This window comes from Plectropomus leopardus, chromosome 20 (assembly GCF_026936395.1).
Source record: "Plectropomus leopardus strain MGB_pleo_1.0 chromosome 20, ASM2693639v1, whole genome shotgun sequence".
Taxonomy (NCBI): Eukaryota; Metazoa; Chordata; class Actinopteri; order Perciformes; family Serranidae; genus Plectropomus; species Plectropomus leopardus.
In genome coordinates, this window is record NC_142195.1 from 23,380,911 (window position 1) to 23,406,150 (window position 25,240).

Here is a 25,240-nt window from a genome sequence, read left to right on the forward strand (position 1 = left end):
CTTTTCTCCCCGGTAAAGTCGGGAAGAAGGTGCCAGATACACCAGGCCAGCAGTGACAGCCTCAGGAAGAGCTTTTACCCTCAAGCCACAAGGATCCTAAAGATAGGTCACTGCCTAAGACTGTCCCCTTCCACTGTCATACACATTTATTCATTATAACACTCTTTTTAACCCTTTGAAACCTGCAACAACATCACTTTCCTTGTGCTGCCTTTTAAACGCCTTTGACAAGAAGAACATGGGGAGAAAGCAAAGGGGAACTTGGTTATAAATGTTTCACAAACTACGAGAAATTAGTAGTTTTGGGAAACTATTTTATAAAAAACTAGGGAAAAACTTCAAGGGAAAGACAAAATAACTAAAGGGAAAACTATATCTATAATTATCATACTAACACATTTAAAATTATGTCAAAAATATATTTTTTAAGCACATTTTTCAGGTTTTTTTAAACTAACTCAAGTAATTTTCTTGTAATTACTACTAATTTCTTGAATAGGAAAAACTTGTAATCTTTGTAATGAAATGGAATGTGATTAATTATATGACTGCTGCAACTGTAATTTTGGTGAGGATGGGGCACATTATGTGCATAATGTGGGAATAAAAGAAATCAATCAATTAGTCGTTCAATCTTGCAAACTTCTGGATCATTCCTTTTTTTGTTGTTCATTGCCTGCTTCCCATGTTTTTGAAAGAAATCACGCCAATTTGCTAACATTTCAATTGATTCACAAATTGATGGACATATATTTCAATTGAATTGTATCTTACATAATTTCATGTGGCAAATAAATTGACTGATTGATTAGGTTCATAAAGTTCTTATTATTTCATTATTGGTGCGTATTGTCAATTTCTGAAAGCACATAAACTCAGACTCGAAACTTGATTCAAGTGCCCTTGTCTCCCTCAAAGAGAAGAATGACGCATTTAAAGGCTTTTATGTGCGCCTCTCACATTTTCAAGGCCCATGCATCAGTATGCGAGGCAGCGCTTTGTCTTAATCCTTCATAGTTAAGCGTAAACTGGTCACTGCTGTAAGCCTCCTGAAGGAGCTGCAGGCTGGCTCTCTCTCTGAATAGAGGTGATTTCATGACACTTTTTGCCTGATTGCACATTATCCACCAATCTCATAATGATATAAATAGCACTTGGAATGGCATGGTGCCTCCTTCTTCCCTCTTTTGATTTCAGCTGATTTCCTGCCGGCTTTATTTTCCCAAATCGTCTGAACTCAGTTGGCTCACAGTTGCATATAAAACTGCAAACGAGGAATCAAAGGTGCAAAAAGAGAAGGTTAAATAAAAATAAATGGGTTGACTGGTGTGTATGTTCATTCCCTGTGGAAAAAGAGTAATACACAAAGGCTCCGACTAACAACTATTTTTATAGTCAATTATGATTCTTTTCAGTGATTAATCATTTATGCTTCCCTATCTGAATATCAGTGCTCCTCCAAGGCTTCAGTCTGAGGGATTGTGAGATGATTAACAGGATAATAAAGAAGAAACAACAGTTTTGCTACGTGAATAACTATATTTTTAGCCATGGTCTGAAGTTGCACAATAAATAAAAATGCATCAAAATCAATGTTGTTGCTAATCACTGACATGTCCCAGACTGTAGTATTCCCAAAAAAAAAAAATAAATAAATAAATCCACCTAGCATTCAGTAAATGGAAACTAATTCATTTTTTAAAATTTAAAAACCTAGAGGCATCATGTCAAAAACTGGCATTTAAAGGTTTAAAATTCTGAAGATTAATGAATATTTACATTATTAATATTTATATTTATACTAATGATTGGGACTAAAGTTGGTTAAAATATTTATGTGAAAGTTGAAATTCTAAAACTGAAATCTGTTTCTTATAGCAGTTTTAGGAAGCAGAAATTTTTGTCCTCAAAGGTGCTAAGGAAGGATGTTTTTTTTAAGACGACAGACTGTGAAAAAAAATTAAAATTCCTCTTTTCATTTAGTGTACAAAAAATGACTAGTTTTACATGTTTGTTTTTCATAAAAGACAATAGTGGCGTTTAATGGGCTGATAACGACCCTTTGAGCCCACTCATACATGCAGCTGATAACCACTGATAACAGCTATTTAATGAGCTTGTAACATTCAAAATAGGTGCACTGTGATGCCCCCAGTTAGATTCTGGGCAGGGACCTTTGCTGAATGTTATTTCAAATCTTTTTCCACTGTGGTCATTTCCTGTCAGGGCTGGAAGTTTTGTGCTGCTGTGTTTCGGTTGCCTGCGGCCAGCTCTGAAAACTGACATTTGAAAAGAAACTGAAAATATCTGGCACTGTTTCTTGGTTTGACTCAAAAAAAAACCAAAAAAAAACATTTCTGCTGTTTTTTTCTACGCCAACCCAGCAATTAATTAGTTGATAGGTTTAACGCTTTGTTACAAGTTCACTACTTCCTCTGTCTAAAGCTGCCGCAATGCTCTTTATAAAGCGACTGTGTGTGGGCAGGAGAGTTGTTCATTCTAATTAAACTTACTGCACGGTGAAGTAATGTCATGATACTGCTAGTTATACTTCCTCCCATTCAGGATCTGCATATTTTCTGGATGGTTACGCATTTGTGCCGGGTTTGCTGTTAAAAGACGGTGGCAGAATAAGATGTTTGTGTGTTTTTGACAGAACAAGTGAATGTGGGTGGGTTGGTGCTACTGTTATCTGCGGATGAAGCAAGCAGGGGCTGCCAGAGCCTGTGGCAAGAGGAAAAGTGGGGGGCAGGTAGGAGATTACAAAATTCAATTTAGGGCAATAGAGGGGGTGGATCTTTTATATAAGGTACCACTGAGCTCCTCTCCCCTTTCTGTCAAAGGCACGAACACACACTTTCAAAAATCAGCTGTAGGATCTTCTCTCTCCCTGTTTTTGTTGTGATATCCAGTAAAACAGAAGATCCCTATTTGTCTTTGCTGCAGGGCCAAACTGAGCTCCAGATGCTGCTAATAATACACGGCTCATTGGGGTTTGTGTAGAGTATGTATGACTGTATTTCTGCATGTACGATAGAGACGAGCGCCTGAGGTGGAGAGCCACGTTTACAACATTTCAGTACATGCATCATCATCCGGCAAAGCCTCTGCGGGGAGTTCTTTTGAGGATGACCCAGCAATCGAGGGAAGAGGGCATGAAATTGCCCCTCTGAGATATTTAAGAGGTTGTTGCAATGAATAAGTGGAAATACTTCTCACAAAGAGGTTTGCCGGCATTGTCATCTGAGCAGCTGTTCTCACTGCCCGCATTTCAAAATCATGATAAACGAAGGGGTTTTGGGTTTTTTCAACCAGAAAAACACTTGAGCCAAGCAGAGAAAGACATATATCTTGCCCTCATTACCCCCGTTTCCATTAATAGCTGTTCATTTATTGGCCGACAAGAGCAGCACAATCTGGCTCCCACTCGAGTGAAACACACTCGGAGTTTAAAAGCTGCATTGAACAAAAAACCGAAAGCTTTCTATAAACTATAAAACCCTCTTAATAATTCAATCTTTTAAAACTATCCTGCCTGATCACAGAAATGATGAATTTAATAATTTAAGGCCAGAGAGGATTTTATGATGCACACATTAAAAGCTGCTGTTTCTGTGCCTGGAAGGGAGAATTTAGGGGAGTGGAAAGTAGGAGAGCAAAAGACTTAACTGGAATGTGGAATATGAGACCTACTGTATATTCATTGAGATCTCTGCGTGCTGCACGCCTGCTTGCACTTAAGCTCTTAATGGTTCCTTAAAACTGATGAGGTAAAGGGGAGAGGGAGCGTAAAATGAAAGTGTTCTTCTAAATGTTTTTTGGAGGAACGCCTATCAAGTGGAACGGAACTGGAGGGGAAATTAGCCAGGGGACATGCAAAGTGAGCGCTGTGGCTGGCTGTGTGTCATCCTTCTTTCTTCAAAGCTGTCTGAGGGGAGGAGGGGTACGAGCCGCAGTATCTCCAAGAGGCAGGGAGTGTTTGAGGAAAAGACCGGAGAGAGTCGGTGAACTGGCTAAACTGAGGTTGTCTCTTGTGAGCGCAAACATTTACCTACTGCTGATTCCTTAGACTGCGTGTGTGATTGTTGTCAGAGTTGCACATGCTGTAGCTCAGGGATACTAGCTTTGCTTTGGGAGCAACTTTTTCAAAATGACAAGAGACCAGTCCCAGCAGACCCATACATGCTTCTAGAATTTTAGGATGTTTTTTACGATCTCAGGTAATTTTTTGGATTTTAGGACATTTCTAGGATTTTAGGATGTTTCTAGCATGTTTGAGGACATTTCTAGGATTTTGGGACTTTCTCAGATTTTGGGATATTTCTGGGATTTTAGAACGTGTCTGGTATGTTTGAGAACACATCTAGGATTTTAGGACATTCCTTAAATTTAGGATATTTCTAAGACTATATGATGTTTGTAGGATTTTAGGATATTCCTAGAATTCTAGCATGTTCCTAGGATTTTAGAACATTTCTATGATTTTAGGACATTTCTAGGATTTTAGGATGTTTCTAGCATGTTTGAGGACATTTCTAGGATTTTGGGACTTTCTCAGATTTTGGGATATTTCTGGGATTTTAGAACGTGTCTAGTATGTTTGAGAACACTTCTAGGAATTTAGGACATTCCTTAAATTTAGGATATTTCTAAGACTATATGATGTTTCTAGGAGTTTAGGATATTCCTTGAATTCTAGCATGTTCCTAGGATTTTAGGACATTTCTAGGATTTTAGGATGTTTCTAGGATTGTGGGGCACTTCTAGGTTTTTATGGCTTTCTAGGATTTCAGGACATTTCTAGAATTTTAGGACATTTCAAGGATTTTAGGACATTTCTAAGATTTTACCACATTTCTAGTATGTTTGAGGTCATTTTTCAGATTTTAGGACATTTGGTGGATTTTAGAACATTTCTAGAACTACAGGATGTTTCTCTGACTTTAGGACATTTCTCTGATTTTAGGACGTTTCTATTATTTTATCACATTTCTAGCATTATTGGGGACATTTCTAGGATTTGAGGACATTTCTAGATTTTTAGAACATTTCTAATATTTTAGGATATTCCTAGGACTACAGGATTTTTCTATAATTTTAGAACATTTCTTGGATTTTGGGCTGTTTCTAGAATTTTAGGATGTTTGAGGACATTTCCAGGATTTTAGGGCTTTTGTAGTATTTAAGCACCTTACCAGCTTTGTAGGATTTGTCTTGGTTTTTAAGGCTTTTCTAGGATTTTAGGACATTTCTAGGATTTTTGGATGTTCCTAGTATGTATTAGGACATTGCTAGGAGTAAAGGATGTTTCTAGGCTTTTCCATGTCTAGGTTTTCAGGGCTTTTCTAATATGTTTCATGACATTTCTAGGATCTTAGAACATTTGTAGGATTTTTTGACATATCTAGGACTCTTTGATGTTCCTCAGGTTTTAGGAAGTTTCTAGGATTTTAGGACTTTGGGGGTTTAGCTAGGACCTCTGTTGGGTTTTCCGGGAGAGCCTCGACTGGCTCTTTTTTTTTTTTAAACAAACTATTTTGATGCTGTTTCATGTACTCTGGTAGCTTAGTTATACTAAAAATACAAAAACAGTGTGATTTTCTTTATTTTCAGCACTTCATTGGGGGCCAGATTTGGCCCACAGGCCATACATTGAGTATCACTGCTGTAGGTCATACAAATTAATGACGACAAGAGACAATGTTCTTAGCAATACTCCCATTTAGCTGTAATGTGATTCAAATATACAGTATAATTAAGTGCACCACTGCTCAGTGCGCCCCTTACTTATTTACTGTTGGCAAATTGGCCTTGTTAGTTGTTCGCAGGGAGGTAGAGAGAATTAGAGTGTGACATCTAGTGATTGGCTGTTTGGCTTACATCTAATTGGTACAGAAAATTTCTAAAACACTATAAATATATGACATTTTGTCCCATTTGGTCACCAGTGTTGCCCCCTGGGTCAACTTTAGTTGGAGACTGCGGTTTGTTTCCCAACTATAGCCAAGTGGTTATTATGGTAACCATGACAACGAGGACCCGCTACCTTAACAAAGTGGTAATTTTAACCCAAACCAAGGTGCTTTTCTAATTATAACTAAGTAGTTCATTTTGCCACGACCCCAAACAAGTCATGCTTGAACAAAACCCAAAACTAATATAGTGATGCACATAGTTATCCTATACATTTGAATCTGATTACAGACACCCGCCCCCAGTCATCGGTTAAAAGCTAAAACTGTCAATTTTGTCGCCAAAGCCTGGAAAAGAAGGCAAGAAACTTTGGTTAATTAGTACTTTGATTTTTTTTTTTTTTTTTTTTACAGTGCTACGCGTTAAATGCCTCTGTGAGTGATACATGAATTTGGTCTTACACAATAATGATCAAATACAATGCTGATGTCGCTTTGCTCCATTTTTTATTTTCTTCCTTTTTAGTCTTGTCTGAAAATATGATTTTATGGTATCTTGTAAGCCATGCAGTCTGGGCTTGTTTTTGGTATACAAAATGCTCGGTGGCATATTGCTGCTGCCTCTGGCATGACCTATATTTTGTATACTTTAGAGTGACAAAATGTACTAGTGTATCTAATGTCAAAATGCGTACCTGCTGTCTAAAATGTGTACAGGTTGGCAGGTGTGTAGCTTAGAAACGTTGCAAATAGGGAAATTTAACATTGGGAAAACTAAAAAAGCAAAATGTTAGTTATTATTAGTTTTGACTGTGTATAAATATGGAAAACATGACAGTTCCCCCAGAGGGTAACAATTCAATCTTGATCGTCCCCTGGTGTCTGTCTATAGTATAGGTCATAAAGCCCGCCCCTCCATGTTAGTGAATGGAACATAGGCCAAACTAAAAAATAAAAGCACATGCCAAATAAATTGGTTTCTCTCACTGAGGGTACTATTCATCCCCCTGATGTTCGTTCAAGTAATCGTTTTTATGGTAAGTTCGGTTTTAATAAGTTACTTAATTCTGCAAAAAGGAAAAAAAAATTCCAGCATGATTGACAGCTGTGATAGCCAATCCATGCACTCGCATTCAATGGGGCTGCTTGCCATTGGTTGGACGAGTTTTTGCGCAGACTTCGGCTCCGAATGACTTCACCAGCACAAGATGGCAGCATGTTATCCCCAATATTTAAGCCTCCCTTAAGCAAAGTGGTGGGGTAAGTGGGGGCATAATGTCCATCTTTGTTTACAGTCGATGGTTTTGACCTATTGGGAACTGGTACCTATTTAAGAACAATCAAAGGGACCCACTTTAAAAGAATGATAAATAAATGTATTCCCAGTTGACTTCCTTTACATTTATCTAAGCAGTAATCTCAACTGCTGCAGTCTGACTGACATTTTCATGTCTCGGGGCATCGCAATAGTGGACCACACATGTTAAGTGGGAAACTATGAAGGAAGTATATGTAACTCAATTGTATCAAGTGCTATTATGTACTTTTATCATTACAATGTTTACACCAGGCAATTTACAATTGCTGCTGTTGGTTTCTTAATTTTAAGAAATACCAGTATGTATTACACCAAAAATACCTAAAAGCATTCCATAATCTCAAAGTAAGAAAGCAGTCTTAAATTAAAACCTCAAACAATAAGCTCCATTTATGAGAGAAAATGTGCCATTTAGACTTCTAACATGACTGACATGTTAAAGTACAAGCAGTAATTCAGAACAGTTTCCTTTAGTGTAGTAATAGTGGTGGAAATACAGTTAAATATCCCTGAAGGACTCAGGAATACAATACCAAATACCAAAAAATGTGCTTTTTCCCTCAAGCCTCTTATGCAGCCATCCTAACTTTCTAAAGACATATTTGTCAGATAATACTCATTTTTTAACAACTAACCTAGTTTATTGATTCACAGAGCACACCCCACTGTGTTTTATCAGCTCATGAAAGAAGACTCTACAGTCTGTGAACTGTATTTGCTCACTAAACAGAAAAAAAGAATCTCAAAATTTCCACTGACACGTAGCCATATAATGGAAAGCTGACTATAAAACTCTGTTACTTAATGTCCACATTGCAGCAATATTGTATACTCTATCACTAATTGTATAATTTACCTATTTTAGAACTCCTACATTAAATTTAGTTCGTCCACATTTCTTTTGTCTGACCTCTTCAAATGACTGTGTGGGTTTTTACAGGTTCTGCTAAATTGACATTTTTAGGATTAAAATAATCTTTTTTGACTTGAATACACTGTTCTTTACACATTTTTATACTGTTAATACACTTTTTCTCTAAAAAAAAAAAAAAAGAAAAAAAGGCCCCCATGGAGTTGGAAAGTGGTGTTATATTTATTGATAACAGCTACATAGTACGTCAAACTGCTGGTAAGCCTCGTCTGACAGCGTTGTGATATCAAACACTACCTTGTGATACAGTTGACAGCTCTGCAGCGTCGCTGCCTGAGCTAACTTTCACGTTAGCTTCACAGACTGACAGGATGAGCTAAATCCTGGAGGTCCCAATGCAGAGCTGGTGATAAGTGTGAAATAATTACATTCTTACAACTTCTTTTCACCAGCTGTCTGTCATTTACACTGGACAACTGCAGAGCTTCCTGCTCGGTTATAAACTAAGGCAGTGATTCCCAACTGGTGGGCTGCGGTCCAAAAGAGGGTCACAGGTGCATTCTTAGTTTGTGAAAAGCACACTTTAGTTTGGACTACAGTAAATTTCCAGCACATAGGTTTTATTTTGAAGTTTGGTTTCCTGCAGTAGAGTGAGTTGTTTTTTTGAGAACAGTAACTACTTTATTGCCCTATTCTTGGTATTATTTGGCCTGTTAGCATGCTGTGCCTTTGCACTGATCTTAATAAGCACTTTTCTGGTTACAGGGAATTTAAAATCCAACAATAATTTCTGTTTTACAGTTGCTGGCTGTGATAAATGGTGTAATTTTGGCCATCTTAATTTTTGTAGGCCTGCAGTTTGGAAGGGATGTTTTCTTCAAAAATCACCAAAAAAATATATATATTTTTTCAAGAAAAATAAATTGCCAAATGCTTTTTAAAATTACCTAAAAATTCAAAGGAAAAATAAAAAAGGAAACTTTTTTTTTTCCCTACAGAGGTCCAGACTAAGCCCCCAATGTCCTCAAATCCTAGTAACACCTTCCATTTTTACTAATATCCCTTAATTATTGCAAAATGGTTTATAGCATTGCATATAGTAATTTCTATTATGTGCGGACCTTAAACTAATGACTGAGGAGAAATCTGGCTGGACCATTAGGAAACCACTGAACTAAGGTTTCTTTGCAGATCTTTAGGAACAATTCAACTCAGAATACATTTTTCATTAATTATCATTATTATTTGTAATTTATTGTGTGCTATATGAAATCTAACAGGCAATTCAGCTAATTTGTCTTGATTTAAATCACATAAAGTTGAAAAATCTGTGTGGGAGTAGAAAACTTAAATGAAAGTGTTACATTAATTTATTGCTTGAAAAATAAAAGTGTTTTATAAAGCAGAAGTTTCAGGTTTTGTACTTCAGACTCTACATTCCCAAGAGTAAGGAGAAAAGAAAGAGTGTACTCTGTGCTCGCCTCAGGGACGTCCGTTATTATCTGCAAATTAGTATGAAGGCAAGTCTATCAACATGAGTTGTTTTTTTCAGCTGAAGTTTTGTCAAGTGGTGCAGCAAGTGCTGGTTGGCTGGCTGGCTGGTTTGTTAGTGCTGGAGTTCAATGATCCACTCTCTAACGCTAGTCTCTGGGTGATGATGTACTTTCATCTCGCAAAGATACTTATCAAGTTCTTAAATCCAAAATGCTCCCAAACACCAACCTTCTTTGAAGATTAAGTACGCTACTTTTGGAATCTTTGACTTGATTTAGAATTGTACCAGACAAGAATCTCAAGTCTTATTTGAATCAACTTTTTCCATCACTCCCACTTGTTAAGCTGAGTTCCTGCAGTTTAAGGCAAGGTAGATTTAAAATCTGTAAAGACTTTTTTTTTATTTTTTTTTTATGCGACTCAGAATTCAGTTTAAGATCAACTTTCTACTAACCAAAATTGAAGAAGGGCAATTTTATTTTTCCCAAATGCTTATTGTAACATAAATATGACTACTTTTTATTGTCCATTGAAAAACTTTGATTTTCTACGGAAGCAACTCTTTTTTTAAAATGGAACACATGCAAGACAATTAACTTATAATGTTATCTTAAAGGTATCTGTTCAGTTTACCAACACAAGTGGAAAATATTTGGCATTTCTGGTTGGTTTTCTTGGTGATTTTGTGTTTTTCACTCTGCATGTGAGATTCCACTGCTTAGATTACCATCACGATGCGTTTAAAAAGACAAATTTAATAAATCATTTGATGAACAAAATAGATGTTACCAATTATTTTGAGATTTCCCAATACATACATGCAAAAAAGAGAGAAAAGAGTCCTAAAATCCTACTTCCCACTTTCCATGTCTGAGCATTTTTGAAAGATTAATTTAAGTCAGTTTAGTACCAATTAAGGCCTTATTTTTAATTTAATGAATTAAGGATTCGCAGGAACCCGGTTAAGACACTGTTAGTTATGGAAGTCACAATTATAATTATGGCTCTGGTGATTAGAAGTTTGCACTTTGATATTGAAACACTTAATTATTCAGCCATAATAGATATAAACAGTAAAGGCTACCTTTTTAATTAGCTAATTGTGTCAGTGTTAGTGTTGGATTTGCTGGAGTTGTTGGCCTTGCTGTCATTCAAGGATTAGTTTGTTCACTTCTGTGGTTCTTTTCTCCAAGTAGATCCAAATAACAACTACTGGAAACAACCCCAACTGCATTTCTCATTCAACTGCTCACATTTACACTCTGGAGAATATGATGCAGATGTGGCGTTTGCAGGGATGTAACAGTACGTGTATTTGTCCCATACATTTTGGTACAGTACGTGTGGTTTGGTATGCAACATCTGATGAATATGCCTTGTGACCCAAACAAATACTATCAAAATAGTCTATTTTTTTACTTCTTGCTTCTTGGAACAGAAATTCTAAAGCACGAGTTTTACCCGGAAAGTTTTGACACTGCACCAGTTGAATGCTAGTCTGCTTAGCCAGGTGAGCCAGGTTAGTCAAGGTCAAGGATTTGTCAAAGTTTGTCGACAACTGAGGTCGGGTTTATCTGCAAAAACTCTTAAAACATTATATTTAAGACAACTCCACCCAAATGTGTCAAAAAGACACGAGACAAAAACAGACTGGAAGGCGAGTCCTTCTCCCCAAAGCTTTCAGGCAGCCTCCCACTGCAGATGTGGACTGTGCCAAAGCAACACGTTATACTATAGGAACGTTTATTGCTGCGGATATGCGACCATGCTTAAATATACATCATAGAGATTACAGAATTTAGACATGGGAATAAAGTGCTTGAGCCCTGCTGGAGTGCGCCTTCATGCTTTCATTTCAGTCTGTTGTGCCCGCTCTGTACAAACGAGCGCACGCCACAGTTCAGGGATTATCAACAGGTTTTATTTTTTCAAAAGGCCTTTATTTGAATACCGTAACTGTTTGGGTGTTTTCATACTAGGTACGATTGATTCGTACCAGGCCAGAGTATGAATTTTGAATTTTGAATGAATTTTTTCACTGCTGAATTTTAGTATTATCAAAGAATAAATGACATAAATATATAATTGTCTGTATTTTCCCAGCTGTACCAAAAACATACAACACCACGAAGTCCAACAAAGGTGAATACTGAAATGAATTTTGTGTACCAGTACATCACAAGGCATTTGTGAGTGAATTTGGTGATACAGCAAAATTCCAGCACAGCTACGTACAACTTAAACATGAGCAGAAGTCTAATCAGCCTGAATAAATATTAACACCTGTCTGGGTTTGCAGGGACTTAAAAATTTGGAGTATCCAGCCCCAAAGTGAAAGAGACAGTGTGCTGTTCAAACTGTTTCCCCGCTAGGCTCTGACACCATTCTCCATGTCAGTCCTGACAATACCTCACTGAATCCTAGCCACAGCAGGGTAAATGTGTTGTGTTGCCTTTTGTTCTTCCACATTGCTATCCACAGAGACTGCTGGCGCTGCACACACCCGTAATGAAAGCCACAGCCAGCTGTGCTGGCCAGCAAGATGGCACTTTCATCAAACTAAACCGAGCTTACGCCAGCTTCTCAATTATTTAACGCCTGAAACAAGCAACAGTGTAGAACCCCACACAACAAACTGCCGTAGACACCAGTGATGTTGAAAAGAAGAGATTGTTTTTGAGATGATGAGATTTGGATTATGGTTATGAAGAGAAACAATACAGTGACGCTGATTGCTACAGAAATACTTGCAGCACTTGAAGAGAGAAGAGACAACACCGATTTTGTTTTGTAGCAAAGTGCAGTCAAGCTGCGTACTGGTGCCAGATGTATGACTAACACAGCAGGCACAGCGCTGCATATACCACTGCCTGCGCCTGTTTTTAGCTCCTAAAATAAATCGGTATGGCATTATGTGAATTGTTTATGACATACTATATTATATTTAGCATAGAGCATGGCAGCTTTAAACTGATTATACATAAATGACAGGTTGGGAACATGTCTAATGTGTTTATTTCTCTTTAAAAATACTTCAAAAACACATTGTTTTTTACTCATTTTGCAGAGCAGATGGCTTGGATGCTGCAGACTAATTTGGAATGTAAATAATCATAATATCTATTTTCTGCCATGCTTGAAATTTTTTTTCTAAGTCCCAGTAGGATTGTCGAGTCGGATTGGATAACACTGTGTGAATTCAGAGAAGCACAAATTAAATTCTCAAACACTCTTCAATTCATGGGTGGATTCTTAACGGGCCTACTGGGCACCAGCCCTGGGGCCCAAAGTGTCAGGGGACTTTATCTGCAAAATGCCTCTCAAATTAACAGGTACTGATCAGAGAGAGACTCAAAAAGACCCCAAAGAGATGCAAAGGAACTGCAACAAGACTAAAAAAATGACAAAAGAGACGAAAACGACTAAACAAGACATGGACCATTATGAAAAGGGACACTAAACGGCCACAAAAAGTCAAAAACAACAAAATGACCTCAGAGACAGTACAGGCATTAAAAAATGTCCTCAAAGAGACAGTACAGATACAAATGACCTCAAAAATGACAACAAAAGAAAAAAACGACAAAAATCCACATAAAATGACCTCAAAGATACAGTACGGACACAAATGACCTAAACAATGATGACCCCAAAGAGATAGAAAATAACTACAAACAGGTACAAAATGACCTCAAAGAGACCAAGAATTACTACAAAAGACAAAACGACCAAGCAAATGACACAAAATGACCTCAAAGAGACACAAAATGACCTTAAAGATAAAAAAAAAAGAAATAAAGAAAAATAAAAAATATATATATAAATTCTAAAAAAATGTATAAAAAAATAAAAATAAAATCAGAGAGACAAAATCACAAAAAGAAAAAAAACAACAATAACAACAACAACAACTAAAAGTGGCAAAACCATCACAAAGACTTGTCTTTCTGTGTCTTTCTAGTATGTCGAATGTATGTATGTACGTAGATGTATTTTTTGGGGCCTTTTGCATATCTCATCGTCTCATTATTTGCCCATGCTTCTACCATCAGAAGTTAATGTTAATGCCTGAATGCCATTAGATGCATGCCATTAAGGTTACCATATTATGGGTGAAACTTGCACTTTACTAAATCTGGTGTGCCCACATATCAAGCAACATACTGCATACAGATTTTTTAATGCACACTGCACAAGTACAAGAGTTGTTTATTCCGAAAATAACTGTATTTTTTTGATCTCTGGAGAGTATTTCAATGTTGGGCAGATGTTGCTGAGCATGCTCAGGGACCCACTTCTGTGTTCACAAAACCACATTCTTTATGTGTTTTCAGTAGTTTCTGGATGACTGTTGAGTTCCACAGAATGGCACATGCTAAGTCAAGCTGTGGCAGAAAACTGAATGTTTCTCAGCAAACATGATCATTTTTCAGTGAGAAATTCAAAAGTGGCGTTATGAGTCATAGTTAGAACTGAGGAAGTACCTAAGTGGAACTGCTGAATTTGTGAAAGGAGTCAAAGCGGTCTGACTGAATAGCATCTTAATTGGGTTTAGATTTAATACTGGTGTCACCCCTTCAGCACGATTGGACTGCACCTCTGCAAGTGCTCCTTCAGTCAAAGAGAGCACCTCGAAGACAGTCCCAGTCCCTGATTGCTTGATTAGCTGCCGCCTTACTAAATCATGTGCATACAGATTGAGAGCACAAATCTGTCAGTGAGGCTGAATAAAACAGCTTCTTTCAGTTGAGCATCATAAATCATCAGAAATTAATTTGCTCCCAAAATATTGTTCTTTACCACTGCCTTTTCAAAAATGCTCACACACTACAAACAACCATAATTCTCCACAATCACAACAGTTCCACTATAGCAGCTTATCGTGTAAGTAAACTCGCTCTGTTGTAACTGTCAAGCTGTCCTTCTGAACACATGACACAAGGAAAGATGTAATAACGAAATTGCCGTAACTGCAAGTAGGAGCTTGAGAACAACTTTATAGCAGACGTTTAAAGATAAAAGCTGGAACTGCTCCATTGTCAATATCAAGAGATTTATGACTTATAAAGAGTGGGCTGACTTTGTTGACTGGCTTTATATTTATTTGACCTTCTAGTTGCAGCAATGCTGACGGATCCCAAAGAAAAAATACACCCTGTGCTGTAGGTAATCAAGTATATCGGATATGTTTTTTTAAACTATGGTGAAGGAAAAACTACAATGACATACCACAACAATAACAATAACTGACCGTGTACAATGTGTAGGGTTTTGAAAAGCAATGCTATTACTCCATTAAACACCACAGGTTATTCCATAAATAGAAAATTATCATTTAAAGGTCCAGTGTGTAGGATTTAGGGGGATATACTGACAAAAATAGAGTATAATTTAGTATATAATAAGCTGAAAATAAGAACTGTAGAGTTTTTCGTTACCTTAGAATAAAGTGTGTATATCTACATAGGGACTGGTTTCTCATCCCCTGAGCCTGCCATGTTTCTGCACCACGTTTCTACAGTAGTCTAGAACAGACAAACCAACTGGCCCTAGATATGGCCATTTGCATTTTTTGGTCGACCACTGAAGTGAGCAGCCCCACTGCGATGAGCCAAACAGCATTTGAAAAAAACATTTTTTTCAGCACAAAAGTGCTTTATTCAGTGTTTTTATTGGTTCAAATAAAAGAGTTCTGCAGTTAGTAAGAGGAATAGACCTCTGCAGATGATTCGGCTCATGGTAAAAACTTCCAAAAGGTCTGGATCATGAGCTACCACAGAAAAAAGGTGAGCAAACATTAGCAGGTACTAGACTAATGGCCCCTCTCTAACAAGCTAGAGAAACACTAATTTGTGATGCAAAACTGCTGTTATTCCAATTCATTTTACTGTTTAAATCATCAGAGCTATTTGTTTTTGAGAGGAAGAGACGTCTGTGGATAATTGGGCTCGAGGTAAAAACCTCCTCCTTATGCTTGGCACCTAGGAGATGTTTCAGATGGCTGCATTTTCAAGTTCTCACCACTCGATGCAACTAAATCCTACCTTTATGTTGCAAATCTTTTTCTTATTGCCTTTTTTACAACTGACTGTATCTTATCAACATGTAGACAACGCAATTATGAGCCTTTGGTTCATAAAATATGCATACATTTATTTTTTAAAGTTTTGCAAAATGAGTCTTTGTTATGAAAATTAATGTTTGATACTGCAAATTTCTGTAAATTCCAGTTTGAGTTGGTGTTACACACCTTGATGTAACATGTTTTTGTGCATTTTTTGTCTTTCAAAACTAAATATTTAGCAAACTGGATTAATTTTTTAAACTCTTTAGGACCCTTAAAGAACCTGTCATAGGTGTGCACCCAAAGCATGCTTCCTGAGATTCAACCAAGACCACCTGCAATTCTGAGTTTTCAGGCGAGTGAGTGTAATTACCCTGGTTTATAAAAATACTCCTTATCACAGCAGAGGGATCCACATTTAAGCCATATCATAAGCTTTGGGATTACCGTAGTGCCTTGCCTCTGTGCAGATTACCATAAATCTCTCCACGCAGCTGAGGAGGTGTGTGCTGTTCCAGGGAAACGCAGGTTAACATGAAGGCCACTTACAGTGCATGTTCATGCATGACACCACACAAACCTTGGTGACCTATAATGGATGCTCAGCCTTGTACTAAACGCCTCTGAAGCAACTTCTCTCACTTTGCTATGTACCAGCAAAACTGTCAAATCCCAATCAATACCGACACACTTCATCCACCCTTGCTGGGAATTTTGCACAAATTCTAATGTTGCAAACAGAATAGAGCTGTGGCAGTTTGCACGAGTAATATCAAACATTCCCAGACAAAAATCATCAAACATACCAGGGCCCTCACCTTCAGCCCTCCTCCAAACACACAGAGTGCAAACACAAGCCATTCAAATTGCTTAAAATGTAAGAGCCATGCCATGCTGAGGTGGTGTGGTGTCTGCAAAATAGTTAGACAGTGTCCAATTATTCATGGTCCTTTAAAGTTGACACACCATGAAGAACATTTGCAGAAGTGTTGCTTTGAATGAAAATGTAATACAGAGATGAACTTCGTGCTAAAGCCACACTCAATTAGCCTCAGAGAACACAAAAAATTGTTATATTGTGGTCCTCGGAGCCCACTGTTGTAGATTTCATCACTTGGATCAGATAAGTTATTTTCTGTTTTCCAATAAAACCTGAATAATTGGAGACGTCTAACATTTGAACTCAAGCGTGTCATGAACGAAGAGTCAAGGATGCTTAACTGTGATTCAACAGTGTCTTTTTACAGGGCATACTTGATAAAGGATTTACCTCTCTGTCGAGCCTTTGTGTTTTGATTTTGAGTTTGTATTTTTAGGCTGATGCGATGAATCATACCTCACACTCCCTGGAGCCAGAAATTGTGCATGTGCAGGAACCAGTGCCATTGCCTAGCACCTCCAATGCCTCTGGTGTGGCAGCAGGGTTGTAGCTCATGTAATACTCTTGGAGCTGGGAGCTCAGGTTCTGCTCGGGCTCTGGACTCTTTTTGCGACGCTTCCGCCCCACCATGGATCGCTGCTGGAGCAACCTGGTTGCACCTGGGTAGCGCCGCCACAACACATAGATAATTGTCAAGATTAGGGACATGGTGAAGAAGAGGGCCACGCTGCCCACCACCACTTTGTGCAGAGTCATGTGCTCTATCTCTGGGGGTGGTGGAGGAGTGGGTCGAGCTCGAGGAACTGAGTCTCTTGGGTCTTTGCTCATATGCCCTGGAAAGGTAGGGTGAGGAATTGGTCTTGGTCTGTATGGTGGAACAGGACCAAAGGTGCTCGCTGGTGGCAAAGGTGGAGATCCACTAGTAGGGGCGAAGGTTGGTTCACCGGTGGCTTCAGAAATGAGCTCTGACATTGGTGAGGGCGTTTCAGTCAGAACGTAATCAGTTTCCTCACAAATACCATGGCTCCTTGTGGCTTCCATAATTTTTTCTCCCTGGAGATACTTTGGGCTGCTGCATATCATCGTCGTGTCTTTACTACCTCGAAAATTCCTCAACCAAGCCACAAGTGGGCATATGCCAGTTCCACAATCCCACATGTTCCCAGCAAGACTGATGGTGGTCAGTGAGATCCATGCCGACACCGCCTCCTGAGACACATTGGACAGTTTGTTGGACTCCAGGTTGAGGACTTGAAGGTTGGGCAAGCAGTGAAACACAGCAGGGTCCAGGGTTTGGATTTCATTTCCAGATAGATCAAGTTTCTGCAGCGTATACCAAGTCCATGGAAGGCCCTGGTTGACAACTTTAATGCGGTTCCACTGGAGATAGAGCGATCTCAGGTTGGCTAAGCGTGGAAAGAGAAAAAAGTTGATCCGTGAGAACTGGTTGTGCTCCAGATGCAACTCCATCAGCCTCTGCAGCCCCAGAAAGGTGGTGCGGGTAAGAGCCTTGATTTTATTGTAGCCCAAATCCAAAAACTCCAAACTTCTGCACTCCAGGAATGCTCGAATCGGGATGTTGGAGAGACCATTTGAGCGTAGGTGTAGGTTTTGCAGTTTCCGTAAGCCATGGAATTGCCCCGGCTGCAGGATTTCCAATTTGTTGTAAGACAAGTCCAGACTGCGCAGATTGGGAATTCCATGGAATGTTGAATTGTGCAGAGATGTGATCCTGTTGGAGCTCAGTATCAGCTCTTTAAGCCTTCGGACGCCCTGAAACGCTCGACTGTCAACAGCTGATATCTGATTATGGTCCAAGTATATCCAAAGAAGCTGGCTGAGGTGAGCAAACTGATATGGTAGCAAGGTGTGCAGCTCATTGTAGCGCAGGGAGAGGCCTTGGCAGCCTACTGAGATGTTCTCTGGGACATCTAAGAAGCCAGCTGAATCACAATGGACAGTTTTCCCCTCACATCGGCAGCTATTGGGACAGGTACGCTCGCCAAAGCTGAACAGCAGGGGAGCCCGCAAGAGGAGCAGGAGAGGAAAGAGGAGGTGTGTCAGTCGTCCATCACACAGCAATGGACCTAAAAGAGAATATGAGACAGATGGAAGAAAGGACTTTAAGGATTTTACAGAAATCACATTTTCAGATGTTATATGCAAAAAGGCCGGGGACAAATTAAAAATTCAGAATCCTCTATGAAGCACAAAGGATTCACGATCTTTCCAACAGATTTAGAGATCATTGAAAGTTCTTTGTTAAATAAGAGCTGAAACATATGAATGGTAAAACTAGATAGGAAACTCTAAGGTGATTTGAATAAAAGAATAATCTTCAGAGGAAAGTCATGAAAGCTTAGTGCAACACACTGACTGACACACACTTTTGGAAAATGACCTCTGAAGTAATGCTAATGGAATAATGGCTTTAGGCTAAGAATTTACTTCTAGTTTCTTCTAGGGCTGCAGCCAATGATTATTTTCATTATAATTAATCCATTGTTTTCATGCTTAACCAAGTAATCTTTTAGTCTATAAAATGTTAAAAAAAAAAAAAAAAATGCTCATAACAATTTCCCAGAACCCAAGAGACACCTTCAATTAGCTTCTTTTATCCAACATCAGTTTAAAACCAAAGACTCTTCATTTAGAGACTCGAACCATCAATTTTTGATTGAAAAATGAATTAAATAATTATCAAAATAGTTCGCTATTAATTTACTTTCGATCAACTAATTGATGACTTGACTTATCATTGCAGCTCTGGTCCCATACTGCCACATATTCAGAATTCTCAAGAATGACAAACATCTGGACTAATATTTTACACATCTCTCGAGGGTAAACATGCAGAGACACTTGTTGCCAGACTGGAAAACAACCAACAATTTCAAGGGCTTGAGAAATTTCAAAGGACCCTAAAGGATGTGCTGTTTTCTCAAGAGAGGCACAAGCTCTCCACATTCAGTTTTACGCTGATTCAAAAAGGATCTTTTCTATTTTATAGGGAGACATGTAGTGATAGTTGTGCACACTCTCCATCTCCTTTTTCCTTTTCCAGCTAGACCTCACATTTCCCCACTTCAAGAGGTTTTCACAGTTCTCCATCCATTAGGATGAACTGCATGTACATATATAAAGGATAACTGAGATAATAGTGACAGAGTCCCAAACCCCATTAAGGCTCAAGAATCTAGGACCTTGACCTCGGCAGACATTTTTCATACATTTTATTTTTTCCAACAAATTTGCCAAAATATAATGGTTATGGTACTGTTAAGAAAATCTGATTTCAAGGAAACTTAGAGTTAAGACTAAATCCTTGTAAAGATAAAAGTTATTCACAAAGCATCTTAAGAGAGCTCCTGTGGCGAAAAACTGCTAGGAGTAAGGAGAAGGACTTATAAGAGGCTTAAGAGTTTCTTAAGCCGGGGAGAAAATAACAGAAAGACAAAGAGGTGGGAGAAATAACACTGAATGACAGTGAGTTGATGAAATGCTACAGACCAGATAGTGCAGGGATAATGTTTGTGGTTGATCTACATTGAGATGCACTCACATCTCCCATAAAGAGAAAAATGCTAAAACGGCAGAAATGAAAGCGAACACAACACACATGAAAAAATGCATTAGTGATGACTTGGGTTTGTCACAACAGCAGCAGAGTGGTCATAATGTGACCCAGCTCATTTCTTTTCCACCGGGTGTCCACACCTTGTAGGCCGACAAAAGGACAACCAATCACATCTGTAAAAAGAATGTGTCATACCTAACAACAGGGTTGACCACAACTTCTCACTGATGTTTCTGACCCTTCCTTGCTTAGAGTTGCTCTGCAAATTTTCCTAAATGACTCAAAAGCTAGAACTAATTGCTAGAATTTTTTTAGGCTAGGTGATGAGTTCTCTGATGCCCCCTTTCGCCCAAAATAGGTGCTTTGGTTGCTGAAATGAGTTGTGGACCCTTGGTGCTATCTAGTGAACCAGTTTTGACCAGGACCATAGTAGTCCATGATGCCTCATCAATGCATGGTATTGCACAATAGAAGTAAATAGTGGTAGCAAGATGGTGGATAGTACTAATTACCTGTGAGCTGTCATTAGTCACAGATGTTTTGATTTATCAAAACAAAAACAAGCATGAAACAATGGGGTTGGGTACCATGACCCATTCCTAACCAACCCGTAACAAACAAACTGAATCACAACCCAGATTCAGGTGCCTCATTTTGGTACCAAATTGTGTGCTTAGCAAGTTTACGGCCAAGTGAGAGCAATAGAGAGAAGTAGAGCGTGGGTGTGACGGTGCAGTGTGACAGTGAGGCTGTGGCAACCTGAGCAGACAGTGTGAAGTTAATTTGCTGTGATTAGTGGTGCAACTGTAATCAAGTGTTAATGTGCTTGGGTTAGGTTTTATTTAGTATGGAAATGTATGTAGATTTATTAGTTTTGTTTGTATTTATTCATATGTATAAATTTAAGTGTACTCACAAGGGTTTAGAGTTAATGTATTGTTCGATTTCAAGTTCAAATGTACTTAATTAATGGCATTGACCGTTATTTTGTGTTTTAATTTTATGTAATTTTTGCCTTGCCTTTAATGACTGGATAGCTGAAGGTAGGAAATATGGGCAAGAGAGGGTGAATGATATGCGGCAAAGGGCCTTTAGGTTGAAATCGTACTGGGGTTGCTGCAAAGGCCTCAGCTTTTATGGGGCTCATACTGAATTAGAGTTGTTTCTGATTTTTTTCTTTTTTTCTTTTAAGTATTAGTTTAGGCACTGTTTAGGCAGGGCACCATTTCAAAAGAACCATTTCAGCACCAATATCGGAAAGTTTAACAATACCCAAACCTTACTGTTTATGATAAGACATAAAATCACACGTCATAAGGCCTCCTTGGGGCAGTCAGCCTTTTCCATAAAAAGTTCAAAAAGTAAAACACACTACCAACTGAAATAAAATTGACACAAGATATTAAGATGTGATAATGTCTTTTAGTTGAGTGTTGTAACTTTATGTAACATGTATATTTGTGTCTTTTTTTACTGTAACTGTATGTAGTAATTCTGTGCAATCTTGATGCAAATATTCACCTTTATATATATTTTTTGGTTTTTTCTACCATAACTGTTATTGTATGCAAGCTTTTGTATGTGACCTTGATATCCTCTCTTTTTTTTAATTCTTTTTGTTAACTAAAAGCCTAACTGGGGACAGGAGTTGGAAACTAACAATAACTATAATCTCTATATGTGAAACATCAGTTAATACCACTTGTTTATAACTCTAAAACAGTTTATATGCACCAAATGGTTCAAAATTAGGGGCTCGACCCAGAACAGAACCCTTCCATGTTGGTTGAAAAGGGGTATGGGAGTTATATCAGAGTGTTTGTGAATAAAGCTCCACATTTGTTCTGTCTGAAATTGCCTGATCTTTATTTGTCACTCTTGGTTGAGCGTGTATTGATCGAGTCTATGAATATAAATATCTTGTCATCTGAATCAATGGCAACCTTACCCTTTCAAATCCATGTAAATGCAGCAACTGACAAATTACACGTTCTGCTTGACGGTGCTTCTCTCCACACTGTGTCCACAGTCCAGGACTCATTTTTACTTGTGGTCCAACAATTTTAGGACAATGCAGCTGGTCAATGACCCCCTACATACGGGAAAGGTCATCAAGTTTTTTTTTGTTTTTTTTTTTTATTGCAGAAGATCGGATTGCTCTTGACCGTCAGAGTCAGTCACGTGATGCGAACACCTTCAAATTAAAGCTGACAGTTGGCCCTTTCAACCTTAAAGTCCTGTTTGATTTGAAATTCTACATCCTGCAGCGGAGAGCCAACACGTTAAAAGATGTGTCACCGTCCTAATGCATTCTGACGGCCCGATATGTCAAGGGACACATCCTTGACCAAGGGCTCTCATCTGGTCTCAATCTGACTAATGCTCAGACTAAGGATATTCATATTGTACTTTTACCTCCCCTCAGGCACCTTTCTGCTCTCTGTCCGGTTTTACAGCAGCTGCTTTGCTGTTAGCAGCAACAGATTTGAAAATCAACAATGAGAAGCTCGTCCATGAAGGCATAAAGGATGTTAATTTTGTTTGGACAGGCTGCGATGGTGATGGCTCTGTGAGTAGGAGGTAGGTGAGGGCGGGGATGACAATCAGCATTGTGGAAATGTATAAAGCAGTAGTTACAGCTGGTATCCAATTAAACTTTTTATATTATAGAAGGTTTCAAGGTCTAGTAGTTTTTAATAATAAATGCCGTCACAGGTATGCGGTTTGTAATTTGAGTGGTGGGAGAACTATCATTTGTTAAATTGCTAAGACTATGATTGTGTGTGTGTGTGTGTGACTGTTGTACTTAGAGAGATAGAGAAATTATCTTTTTAAACGGGGAATACAATGCACAACACATTTGTGCCTGTGCGTAGGAATACAGAAGTTCTTAAGCTGTGGAAAAGTAGTGCCAAAGGACTTAAGACCAACCAAAATCTAATTACTTCATCGCTGTGTGGGCAAAATTTGAAAAATTCCTTCAAGGCGCTCTTGGGAGATCATGTTGACGAGACTGAATGAAAAGGATGCCAGTTCATGTTATATTGACCTTTGACCCATGACCACTGAAGTAGACATTGTGCTGAATTTGACATTTCCTCCAATTACTCTTGAGATATCACATTCACAAGAATGGGATAGACAACTCAAAAACATAATGCCTCAAGCCTCGGCTATCGCTGGCGCAGAGGCATAAAAATGCTTCTTAAACTTTACCCTAGCTTTAATGCCCCTCCACCTTATTTTTTACTCATTTAATTTTTTTGTTTATAGAGTGCTGTTATTGCATAAGCTTTGGGCTACAAGTATCTAATATATTATACATAAACAAAGAATAGCTTCACCTATCTCCTCCTGCATGTACACATGGTTTGCCAATATGAGAAAACACATATTGACAGAACAAGGCAATCATATTCCTCATGACTAAACATTAGCATTGATTCATGCATATTAAAATATAACTTATGAATAGTTGACCTGATGTTAGCTGCCCACGGAGCTGCGCTTGGCAGGAGCTGACTATGTGTACAACACACACATTTGTGCTACTATATCTGTGAGGACCATCACTGACATATTAGCATTACTTTGCTCCCAACCATAACCATACTACTACAAACATAACCCTTTATCCCAGTTTAAACCTAACACTAACCTCGGAGGTTAAAACAAGTCTTAACATTCAAACAAAAAGCCCTGTGTAGAATTAGAGACTGAACAAAATGTCCTCACTTTCCAAAAATGTCTTTTCTCTCAAGGTCTAACACACAAATTGGTCTTCACAAAATGAAAAGAACAACAGCACTCACACAAATGTTTTGATTTGTTTGGCATATGAATAACAAGTTGCTGTGTGACCTTGAACGAGGTTTATAAAAGGAAAGCAGGTGAATGACATAAATATAAAAACTGAAATGCATCAGATTACTGGCAGAATATGCATCTTTTTATATGTAAGTTTTGGACATACATATTGTTCTTCAGAACTGTGCGGACAGACACACATTGTTAAAGATAATCAGACAGAAGGGGGGCTACAGTAGTGACAGAAAATTGCAGTATTTGAAAATGCAAATTCCTAATTTGCACATTATGTGGATTGTTGTCACTTCATATTCACATTGAGAAGTCCTCAGTAAGCTGGCTACAAAGAAAAGCTTCAGGACAGAAGCATTTCATGTAAAGAAAATCACTTGTCATTTCAGTGTGCTGACCTGCTGTCGTAAGCTGTAAACTAAAAAATATCCCTCCATTGTCTGGCATATACTATAGAATAGAAAGCATATTATTATGCATCATTATACCACAACTTGGGGAGTATCACACAACACTCTGACAATTTCATGCTAAATAGGCAGCAAACATGCAAAGTCCCACATGATCTGCATAAATCACAAGCTACCGGTGTGTCTCTATGCTACACCTCCGTACAAGCAGGTTTGTTTCAAGCCATTAAAAAAATGAACTCTCAAGAAATGATCTTTTGGTGGTGATTGAATTTTTTTTATGTTTGTTTTAAAGTTGCTGGTAACCCAAATAATATCCTTCGAACTGTGTAATAGAGTGTATTGTGCATAAGAGTAAGAATCTAAAAAGTATTACTAAACTTTTCTTACCGCAGTTGTAACCTACATACACCCAGTTTTCCTGTCAATTTAAAACATTTTTGTGTGCTGCTCTGTGGTTTTGAATAAATGGTCTGGATACTCTGGAAAACTTTTTTTGTTTTCATATGTCCTGATTGTGTTTCTTGCAATATCTGATTTTTTTAGTGATGTTGTGATTAACCCAGTACAAACCAGTTACCTTGAGTACATTCTTAAAATCAATGGCCAAATATCGAAAACACACCTAAGACCCAAGCTCTGACAAAAACACACTTAACCTTTAATAACAACTCTGATACTGAGTTTGCATTAGTTGTAGTTATACATGGACATTTATTGCAAACATTACACATTAAATTTCCACCAAAACGGGTGCAATAATGTTTGTTTATTCGGTCCCTGGGTTCACATCCACATCCAAATGACATGATGTCATTCTTTTATTTTATTAACCACTGTGGAGAAACAATAAACTGCATTTTTGGTGAGCTGAGAAGTAGTCGTACACACTGTG

General features: G+C 38.2%; 1 protein-coding gene across 3 annotated transcripts in view; it reads right to left on the reverse strand.

The window, feature by feature from the left end:
- Positions 1-25,240, reverse strand: part of lrrtm4l1 (leucine rich repeat transmembrane neuronal 4 like 1) — a 186,562-nt gene that overhangs the window by 24,870 nt on the left and 136,452 nt on the right. For 2 of the 3 annotated variants that reach the window (XM_088071280.1, XM_088071279.1), the window contains one exon: positions 16,996-18,626. In XM_088071280.1, the coding sequence (XP_087927406.1) occupies positions 16,996-18,626 (1,631 nt within the window). Of the gene's footprint in view, positions 1-16,929; positions 18,627-25,240 lie in introns of all 3 variants that reach the window. The other variant, XR_015775219.1, reaches the window with a different exon arrangement.